Raw genomic sequence first — 11,599 nt, 5'->3', positions numbered from 1 at the left:
GGATGTAAAAAATATTTTGGGTGGTTGGGCATTGAAATATAATTGAATAACCAAATGAATGTCACACACACAACTGTAAAATAAAACAGACTAAGTATTTCATTTTTCTCAACAAAAAAACACCAGGAAGATTCTTTAGCTTTATTGTATAAGGTAAGAAGGGTTAGTGAACTGCACTCTGATGACTGACATGCTAACTTCAAAACAGTTGATCTATAAAAAATTTTAAAAATGTCTGAATTAGCCTGGTCCCAGATCTGTTTGTGCAGTCTTGCAGACTTACTGTCATGGTGAGAATGATCATAGGAGTTGGGGAGAGCACAAACAGATCTGGGACCAGGCTACATTAATCTCTGAACACTTCACAAAAAAATGCCACACAGCCCATAGTCCTCGTGTTGGGGGTCCTCTGCAAAATGGCGGTTGCAGGGTTGTTGTCCATCAGTAATCCAGTTAAGAGGATGAGCACAAAGTCAGTCCCAATTCATCTTGCATCTGGGCAGCTAAGACAGCTTTAGACCCTGGACGTTGGAACGCAGGTTCAACATTTGTTTCTCTTGATAGACCTTTTCCTGTTTGAACGCCTCTTTGTTGGCCTTCTTTTCTGTTCTTCGCTCCTGTAGAAACATTCAAGAAATATGTTGTCAATGGACAAAAAGAATTCTACAAGATATCCAAAATACGTGAACCGTATTCATAGATGACGCTTACAAAAAAAAATGTAGTTATACAATGTATATCATTTCAGCAAAAAAAGAAACGTCTCTTTTTCAGGACCCTTTCTTTCAAAGTTAATTCGTAAAAAAAAATCACAGCTCGTCATTGTAAAAGGTTTAAACACTGTTTCCCATGCTTGTGTCAATGAACCATAAACAATTAATGAACATGCACCTGTGGAACAGTCGTTAAGACACTAACAGCTTACAGGCGGTAGGCAATAAAGGTCACAGTTATGAAAACTTAGGAAACTAAAGAGGCCTTTCTACTGTCTCTAAAAAACACCAAAGGAAATATGCCCAGGGTCCCTGCTCATCTGTGTGAACGTGCCTTAGGCATGCTGCAAGTAGGCATGAGGACTGCAGATGTGGCCAGGGCAATAAATTGCAATGTCCGTACTGTGAGACGCCTAAGACAGCGCTACAGGGAGACAGGACGGACAGCTGATGTTCCTCGCAGTGGCAGACCACATGTAACAACACCTGCACAGGATCAGTACATCCGAACATCACACCTGCGGGATAGGTACAGAATGGCAACAACAACTGCCCGAGTTACACCAGGAACGTACAATCCCTCCATCAGTGCTCAGACTGTCCGCAATAGGCTGAGAGAGACTGGACTGAGGGCTTGTAGGCCTGTTGTAAGGCAGGTCCTCACCAGACAACACCGACAACAACGTTGCCTATGGGCACAAATCTACCGTCGCTGGACCAGGCAGGACTGGCAAAAAGTGCTCTTCACTGACGAGTCTCGGTTTTGTCTCCCCCCGGGGGTGATGGTCGGATTCGCGTTCATCGCCGAAGGAATGAGCGTTAAACCGAGGTCTGTACTCTGGATCGGGATCGATTTGGAGGTGGAGGGTTCATCATGGTCTGGGGCGGTGTGTCACAGCATTATCGGACTGAGCTTGTTGTCATTGCAGGCAATCTTAACGCTGTGCGTTACAGGGAAGACATCCTCCTCCCTCACGTGGTACCCTTCCTGCAGGCTCATCCTGACATTCCACCAGCCATACTGCTCATTCTATGCGTGATTTCCTACAAGACAGGAATGTCACTGTTCTGCCATGGCCAACGAAGATCCTGGATCTCAATCTCATTGAGCACGTCTGGGACCTGTTGGATCGGAGGGCTAGGGCCAATCCCCCCAGAAATGTCTAGGAACTTGCAGGTGGAAGAACTGGCAAATCTGGTGCACTCCATGAGGAGGAGATGCACTGCAGTACTTAATGCAGCTGGTGGCCACACCAGATACTGACTGTTACTTTTGACCCCCCCTTTGTTCAATTTCTGTTTGTCACATGTCTGTGGAAGTTGTTCAGTTTATCTCAGTTGTTGAATCTTGTTATGTTCATACAAATATTTACACATGTAAAGTTTGCTGAAAATAAAGGCAGTTGACAGTGAGTGGACGTTTCTTTTTTTTGCTGAGATATAATATACTCTGAAAAAAACTGCATCTTTTTGTTATTTTGACCAGTTGTCATTTTCTGCAAATAAATCCTCTAAATGACAATATCTTTATTTGGAATTTGGGAGAAATGTCAGTAGTTTATAGAATAAAATAGAAATGTTGATTTTACCCAAACACATACCTATAAATAGTAAAACGAGAGAAATATAAAAAAAACTGGGTAAAATTGCAGTGGTCTCTTTATATATGTATACATACAGCTCTGGAGAAAAAATAAATATATATATACAGTTGAAGTCGGAAGTTTACATACACCATAGCCAAATACATTTAAACTCCAATTCCTGACATTTAATCCAAGTAAAAATTCCCTGTTTTAGGTCAGTTAGGATCACCACTTTCATTTTAAGAATGTGAAATGTCAGAATAATAGTTGAGAATGATTTATTTCAGCTTTTATTTATTTCATCACATTCCCAGTGGGTCAGAAGTTTACATACTTGCCTTTAAATTGTTCAACTTCGATCAAACGTCTCAGGTAGCCTTCCACAAGTTTCCCACAATACGTTGGGTGAATTTTGGCCCAGTCCTCCTGACAGAGCTGGTGTAACTGAGTCAAGTTTCTAGGCCTCCTTGCTCGCACACGCTTTTTAAGTTCTGCCCACAAATTTTCTATATGATTGAGGTCAGGGCTTTATGATGGCCACTCCAATACCTTGACTTTGTTGTCCTTAAGCCATTTTGCCACGACTTTGGAAGTATGCTTGGGGTCATTGTCCATTTGGAAGACCCATTTGCGACCAAGCTTTAACTTCCTGACTGATGTCTTGAGATGTTGCTTCAATATATTCACATAATTTTCCGCCCTCATGATGCCATCTATTTTGTGAAGTGCACCAGTCCCTCCTGCAGCAAAGCTCCCCCACAACAGGATGCTGCCACCCCCATGCTTCATGGTTGGGATGGTGTTCCTCGGCTTGCAAGCCTACCCCTTTTTCTCCAAACATAACGATGGTCATTATGGTCAAACAGTTCTATTTTTGCTTCATCAGACCAGAGGACATTTCGCCAAGGACAATCTTTGTCCCGATGTGCAGTTGCAAACCATAGTCTGGCTTTTTTATGGAGGTTTTGGGGCACTGGCTTCTTCCTTGCTGAGTGTCCTTTCAGGTTATGTCGATATAGGACTCGTTTTACTGTAGATATAGATACTTTTGTACCTGTTTCCTCCAGCATCTTCACAAGGTCCTTTGCTGTTGTTCTGGGATTTTTGCACCAAAGTACGTTCATCTCTAGGAGACAGAATGCGTCTCCTTCCTGAGCGGTATGAACCAGACATGTGGAGGTCTACAATTATTTTTCTGAGGTCTTGGTTGATTTCTTTTGATTTGAACTTCTGACCCACTGGAATTGTGATACAGTGAATTATAAGTGGAATAATCTTGTCTGTAAACAATTGTTGGAAAAATGACTTGTGTCATGCACAAAGTAGATGTCCTAACCGACTTTCCAATCTGTAGTTTGTTAACAAGAAATTTGTGGAGTGGTTGAAAAACGAGTTTAATAACTCCAACCTAAGTGTATGTAAACTTCTGACTTCAACTCTATATAAAAAAATGGAGCACAGTATTCCAACCTATGACAATTGTTCCAGGAGCTTTTTCAACCATTTTGTTACCAAGCAACAATAAATTAATTCTCAACATGAACACCCAGTAGGGAGGACAAGACAGAGCTATTAGCCCTGAGTATAGTAACCCACCTTGCGCTCTTCTCTGATAGCCTGTTTCCTGGCTTTCCGCTCCTCCTTGCTCTCCTCTCGAGGTCGGGGCTGTGTGGCAACTCGGGGCAGATCTGAGTCGTTGATACGCTCCATGCGCTCCGCCTGCTTGGCTGTCGGGCCCCTCCCGGGAAGGACGTCCAGAGGAATGCCTGTCCTGGTAGACACTCGGATGGGCTTTGCCTGAGAAGAGAACACAGAAATACACTAAACGGTCATATCAACAGCAACAATGGCCCGGAGCTGATGCCTTGAATTCACAACTTAGTAGCTAACGTTGGGTAGGAAGATGAGCTAAAAGCCTCACAAAATGTTTAACGTTAGACATGCAACTTACTTACTTCGCTCAAACAACCAACAGAGGAAAACATGTCTTACCTTTGGTGGATCTTTGATGATTTTTGGATGGTTATACAAATTTGAATAGGTACCTTGGATAGTAAAGAAAGGATTTCAATACTCATTAACAAAAAAGGAAAATGTAGTAATTATGGTAATAAAGATCTAGCCAATAGGTATGTCATCAGAACAGAATTGTCATCAGGCATGTACTACAATGGGAATCTTAAAGTGTTAGTTACTGAACAGACAATAGCAACATGTTTAGTAGACTAACTTACTGATAATGGTTTCACAGTCCCACTTCTCTGCCGGTGCCGTCAGGACAATGGTCTCCATCTCCTGTTCCTCTTCATCCTCCTCCTCCTCCCTCACCACTGGCAGCTCTTTAGGACCCAGGGCATCAGGCCTCCGGTAGCTGAAAGAACATAGTTGATTCAGTTACTGTCATTATCTATAGTTAAACACACATACACACAAAGAAATGATTATGGTAATCCATTGTGTCCAATGAGGACTTCCACGTCTGTCTTTATCTAAGAGTATTGCTATGGCAAAAGAGTTACACACACACTCACTCTAACTCCTTCTGTTTGAAGTAGTCTTTGATGACCTCCTCCAGGCGAGCACTGTCTGGCTCGATATGCCCTTCCAGCTCAGCGTTGTCCAGGGCCCCAATCTCATCCTCATCAAACTGCTCGAAAAACTATGGGCGACAGAAAGAAACAAGTTCTAAAAACGATACAATGACATTCATTGAAATCATTGTTCGAATTAAAGGAATATCATAAGTTGAAATCAGCACCTGAGTGTAGGGCTGTTGCGGTGACCGTATTACCGCCACACCGGTGGTCACGAGTCATGAAGGCAGTCAAATTTCACATGAGCGTTTAGTCACGGTAATTAGGCTTCTCCAAGCTGATGCTGCTGCTGGTGATCAGTAGCTTACCAAACTGCCTGGTACTCAGCACTCGATTGTCCCTCTAATCACTCTGGCATCAACGCAAATGTAAAGGAAAATCTAATAATCAAACACTTCATGAGAGCCAATGAGCTCATGTTGCGGCACATTTCTATAGGCTATGCTATTGCAGGAGAAAGCAGAGTGATGGCCGCTAATAAAAAGAGTAGGCTCGGCCTACTATATTTATTTCTCAACTTTCCTAATATTAAGCACATTACTTTCTCTTTACAACAAGAGTATAGACTATCTGGCTGACATGAAAATAAACCGTGGGGAAAAACCTCCATCACTATTTAAGTGCATAGATGACATAGATTTTTTCCCACTGCCTGTGTTTCGATGCAGGTGCATGATAATGGTCAAATCTAAATAAGTAAAAATGTTACACATATATTAAATAGTATATGCAAAGACAAGATTAAATTAAGAATAGTCTGATGGGTGACAATATTAGCCTATCACTTGTGAATGATGCCCAGCATAAGAAAAAAAAAAAAACTTTTGCGACTTATTCGAATCATAGTATCACACCTCATGTAGCCTAGCCCATCGGCATATATATGTTTTAATAAGGTTAGTCACACACCTCATGTAGCCTAGCCCATCGGCATATATATGTTTTAATAAGGTTAGTATCACACCTCATGTTGTCTAGCCCATCGGCATATATATGTTTTAATAAGGTTAGTATCACACCTCATGTAGCCTAGCCCATAGGCCTATATGTTTTAATAAGGTTTGTATCACACCTCATGTAGCCTAGCCCATCGGCATATATATGTTTTAATAAGGTTAGTATCACACCTCATGTAGCCTAGCCCATCGGCATATATATGTTTTAATAAGGTTAGTATCACACCTCATGTTGTCTAGCCCATCGGCATATATATGTTTTAATAAGGTTAGTATCACACCTCATGTAGCCAAGCCCATCGGCATATATATGTTTTAATAAGGTTAGTATCACACCTCATGTAGCCGGAAACACACTCCAGGACAGAAACACAGGCAAACACAGACTCAGGAAGCGGGGTTCGTGACATTACCTCTACCTGCATGTACATATTACCTCAATGACCTCGACTAACCGGTGCCTCTGCACATTGACTCTGTACCGGAACCCCCTGTGATTTTATTGTTGCTCCTTAATTCTTTTTTATTTCTAATTTAATTCATTTTTCGTAACTGAAAATCAAATCAAATCAAATCAAATTTTATTTGTCACATACACATGGTTAGCAGATGTTAATGCGAGTGTAGCGAAATGCTTGTGCTTCTAGTTCCGACAGTGCAGTAATAACGAACAAGTAATCTAACAATTCCAAAAAAAACTAAGTAACATTATATAAGGTAGCATTGTTTAAAGTGGCTAGTGATATATTTACATCATTTCCCATCAATTCCCATGATTAAAGTGGCTGGAGTAGAGTCAGTGTCATTGACAGTGTGTTGGCAGTAGCCACTCAATGTTAGTGGTGGCTGTTTAACAGTCTGATGGCCTTGAGATAGAAGCTGTTTTTCAGTCTCTCGGTCCCAGCTTTGATGCACCTGTACTGACCTCGCCTTCTGGATGACAGCGGGGTGAACAGGCAGTGGCTCGGGTGGTTGATGTCCTTGATGATCTTTATGGCCTTCCTGTAGCATCGGGTGGTGTAGGTGTCCTGGAGGGCAGGTAGTTTGCCCCCGGTGATGCGTTGTGCAGACCTCACTACCCTCTGGAGAGCCTTACGGTTGAGGGCGGTGCAGTTGCCATACCAGGCGGTGATACAGCCCGCCAGGATGCTCTCGATTGTGCATCTGTAGAAGTTTGTGAGTGCTTTTGGTGACAAGCCGAATTTCTTCAGCCTCCTGAGGTTGAAGAGGCGCTGCTGCGCCTTCCTCACGATGCTGTCTGTGTGAGTGGACCAATTCAGTTTGTCTGTGATGTGTATGCCGAGGAACTTAAAACTTGCTACCCTCTCCACTACTGTTCCATCGATGTGGATGGGGGGGTGTTCCCTCTGCTGTTTCCTGAAGTCCACAATCATCTCCTTAGTTTTGTTGACGTTGAGTGTGAGGTTATTTTCCTGACACCACACTCCGAGGGCCCTCACCTCCTCCCTGTAGGCCGTCTCGTCGTTATTGGTAATCAAGCCTACCACTGTTGTGTTGTCCGCAAACTTGATGATTGAGTTGGAGGCGTGCATGGCCACGCAGTCGTGAGTGAACAGGGAGTACAGGAGAGGGCTCAGAACGCACCCTTGTGGGGCCCCAGTGTTGAGGATCAGCGGGGAGGAGATGTTGTTGCCTACCCTCGCCACCTGGGGGCGGCCCGTCAGGAAGTCCAGTACCCAGTTGCACAGGGCGGGGTCGAGACCCAGGGTCTCGAGCTTGATGACGAGCTTGGAGGGTACTATGGTGTTGAATGCCGAGCTGTAGTCGATGAACAGCATTCTCACATAGGTATTCCTCTTGTCCAGATGGGTTAGGGCAGTGTGCAGTGTGGTTGAGATTGCATCGTCTGTGGACCTATTTGGGCGGTAAGCAAATTGGAGTGGGTCAAGGGTGTCAGGTAGGGTGGAGGTGATATGGTCCTTGACTAGTCTCTCAAAGCACTTCATGATGACGGATGTGAGTGCTACGGGGCGGTAGTCGTTTAGCTCAGTTACCTTAGCTTTCTTGGGAACAGGAACAATGGTGGCCCTCTTGAAGCATGTGGGAACAGCAGACTGGTATAGGGATTGATTGAATATGTCTGTAAACACACCGGCCAACTGCATTGTTGATTAACGGCTTGTAAGTAAGCATTACACTGTAAGGTCTACTCACCTGTTGTATTCGACCCATGTGACAAATCATATTTGATTTGGATTTGATGCACACGCACCCTTGACAGGAACCTAAAATCATGACTCAAACAGTCTGTTTGCTCTTTGGTTTCGGGCGTAGGACAGACAGAGCTAAAGAGGTCACGCTGACAGATAAGAGATTGAGGTTGTGACGGAGTGCCAAATATCCCACAAGACAGCAGCCAAACAGGACATGTCCAGTAATGAAGTGATGCATTAGAACAGTGGGATAGAGAATAAGGTCAGGATTTAGGACGAGGAAACACAAAGTTTACAGGAATGAATCCCTCATAAAGGGTATTAATGGTGTTCAAATGTGACTTGTTATTTAGGTTGGACACCATCAGCTGTCAACCATCAACTAGCTTCATCCAGAAATGTATTGGATGACACATATCGAAATGTTGGCCCCTGTGTATTGTCTGTGTGGCCTCAATGTGTGTGATTTAAAAATTAAAAATTATTTTTTTACTGTGTCATCAGAGAACACAATTTGATAACATTCAATTCAAGTTTCGGCAATAATCATAACTCTTTCGTATAAGCGTGTACCTCCAAACGTTGTCAACCTGTTGCCGTCTCTACTGCTCGGTGTGTAAATGGTTTTACACACAGAATGGCTTGTCAAACAGAGCCATGTCACTATTTGCCAGTGAAACGCATCAACTAGTTATATATATAAGCATTTGAGACGACAGATAAACCAAGTATTAACACCATTGTAATTTATGCTTTGTTTGACAAGATGAAGGAAAAACGAAACAGCACACTGCTCTTTCGAAAGCTCTGACGAAGGCCGTGAGGCCGACAAGTACGCTTATTAAAGATCAGTGATACGATCAAGAGCAGTGTGCCGTTTTCCTTTGTCCTTCATCTTGTTCAACTGTTCGCATGCAAATGCAAAACGATTGCTCAGATGTGCGAGTGCCTTTTTGAATCAATGCTTTGTTTGACCAAAAGCCCCCTGCGTTCATCTTCACTTGCTCAGAGATGTTCTTTAACTGTGAAACCAAAGACCCACATGTTTGAGACATTACGCAACACCTTTTACTGGAGATTAGCTTGCGCTGCCCTTAGTTCTAGAATCATGTATCTATTTTTTCCCCCTATCGGCCTTTTGATGCTAAATTGTGTGTTGTCTGACTGTCTGCCTATGTCTGAGGCTGAGTGTCCCCTTCATGGAAAAGACGGGCTCTTACAAACAGAGCAATCTTCCTCAGCTTTTCTGCCCCCTTATTTAACCCAGCGACTGAAAATTACAGTTTGGATTATATTGGGAATGATTTGAACAGGGGATTTCAGTGTGCCTGAAAACTCTTATTTTGCGGCCCTGCTCTCTATGGATTTATCTCCATACTCTAGATACTCTAAAGCTGTGCAGCAGAAACTGAGACAATTATATCCCTTTCTCTTAATTAAAGATGGCCGCCCACTGTTCAGCTATTCAGTTATTCTCTGCATCCATCTCCATCCACTCTCCCCGTGTCCAGATTGAGCCGTGTATGATGTCCGCTTACTGCAGTGGGTCCAGCTGTCAGGCCCAACATCTGTCTCCAATTGGTCTGTAGATGTCAAACAGGAGGGAGATTGGGATTTGTTCGAGCCAGGTTTGGGAGGCATGCAGGGGACTGTAATTACAGCTCACGTGGCGTCCAGAGTGGGCCGATCAGTCTGTCTAGTGCACAACTAGGGCCTTGGTCAAATGTAATGCACTATATAGGGAATAGGGTGCCATTAAAGTCTGCATGGTGTAGTGGTTCCCCTGCAATAAACAGAAAATTGAGTATAGATGGAGGCATAGTTCATCCATATGAACCCATTCTAAGGTGATCCTGGCATCCTAGTTAACACTACAGCTGGATTATAGGCCAACGTGATAGAATATCTTTCACGCCATGGACTTGGTGTGGCCGACTGGGTCCGAACCTGGGTCTCATGGGCAAAACAACACTGTGTTAGTCCGATGAGCTTCACACCTAGGCATTAATGACAGCTTCACGTCTCCGGCAAGGTTACTCATTAATGTGAGCGTGACTCACTGAACGACAGGGTAGGTGGAAAGGAGTGGAAGGACAGGCGATTAAAGAAGCAGACTTGTATGGATTTATATGTAATAATAAACTAGCATTTCCATCATGGCTGGCTGTTGTGGGAAAATCCCACAGGGCATGTGAAAGCCCAGTCATTTCGTAACATACTATGAACTGTAAATCATCATCATAGGCGTCATAACACTCAATCAGGTACACGTGTGCCAACACACTTATGGAAAGCACATTAAACGGTGTGGATTTGGATACACTCTACACACAGACCCAAGTGTTATCGAGGACAATTCCGAAGACTCCATATACAGAAGAGAATGTTGTTATTTTTGAACTCTGCTCTTTTTATCTGTCCGCTTCTGTAAAAGACTGCAGCTGTCATCTCGTAAGAGCCTTAGTTCCTATCATAAAGTCCCACGGTGTTGATGGTGCAGTACTAAACATGCTTTGTCATAGCTTTGCCATAAAAACACCCACAGTACCTTGACACCCAAGTGTAAAATCCTACCACAGATTTAACTGAAATAAATGATACAATTGTTATCAACAAGATGCCATATAAAGGATCACTGAGTATTGCTGTGAATTTAAATTCAACCTATTTTGCATATCATGGCACTTTGGGTCCCGGGTCCAGACGAGCCAGATCTTCCACCCAGATTTGCAAATCACATACCACCATAGTCCCTGTGCCAAAGAACACCAAGGTAACCTGTCTAAATGACTACCGACCCATAGCCCTCACCTCTGTAGCCATGAAGGGCTTTGAAAAGCTGGTCATGGCTCACATCAACACCATTATCCCAGAAACACTAGACCCACTCTAATTTGCATACTGCCCCAACAGATCCACAGATGATGCAATCTCTATTGCACTCCACACTGCCCTTTCCCACCTGGACAAAAGGAACACCTACGTGAGAATGCTATTCATTGACTACAGCTCAGCGTTCAACACCATAATGCCCTCAAAGCTCATCTCTAAGCACCCTGGGACTAAACACCTTCCTCTGAAACTGGATCCTGGACTTCCTGACAGGCAGCCCTCAGGTGGTAAAGGTAGATAACACATCTGCCACACTGATCCTCAACACAGGGGCCCCTCAGGGGTGCGTGCTCAGTCTCCTCCGGTACTCCCTGTTCACCCATGACCAAGCACGACTCCAACACTATCATTAAGTTTGCCGTCGACACAACAGTGATCACTGATAATGATGAGAGCTTATAGGGAGGAGATCAGAGACTTGGCAGTCTGGTGCCAGGACAACAACTTCTCCCTCAACGTGATCAAGACAAAGGAGATGATTGTGGACTACAGAAAAGGAGGACCGAGCACACCCCCCATTCTCATCGGCGGGGCTGTAGTGGAGCAGGTTGAGAGCTTCAAGTTCCTTGGTGTCCACATCACCAAAAAACGATCAATGTATTGGATGAAACATTGGATGAAACATTTGGCTGGTTATATAAAAGCATTTGAGACGACAGAAAAACAAAGATGCCATATAAAGGT

The 11,599-nt window shown here is 43.6% G+C and overlaps 1 protein-coding gene across 1 annotated transcript; it reads right to left on the bottom strand.

Annotated features, from left to right (window-relative positions):
* Positions 1–127: 127 nt before the first annotated feature.
* LOC116355417 (protein LTV1 homolog) lies at positions 128–8,042 on the bottom strand. The gene is made up of 6 exons (XM_031799117.1): positions 8,025–8,042; positions 4,831–4,958; positions 4,534–4,670; positions 4,292–4,344; positions 3,896–4,096; positions 128–617 (listed from the first exon to the last, which is right to left on the bottom strand). Exons 1-6 carry the CDS (start codon positions 8,040–8,042, stop codon positions 504–506), a joined length of 651 nt encoding a protein of 216 aa, XP_031654977.1. The 3' UTR covers positions 128–503.
* Between the last annotated feature and the right edge of the window lie 3,557 nt (positions 8,043–11,599).

Source organism: Oncorhynchus kisutch, linkage group LG20, assembly GCF_002021735.2.
Source record: "Oncorhynchus kisutch isolate 150728-3 linkage group LG20, Okis_V2, whole genome shotgun sequence".
Taxonomy (NCBI): domain Eukaryota; kingdom Metazoa; phylum Chordata; class Actinopteri; order Salmoniformes; family Salmonidae; genus Oncorhynchus; species Oncorhynchus kisutch.
Note: the sequence above shows the minus strand (reverse complement) of the source record. Positions and strands in the feature narration are given on the sequence as shown.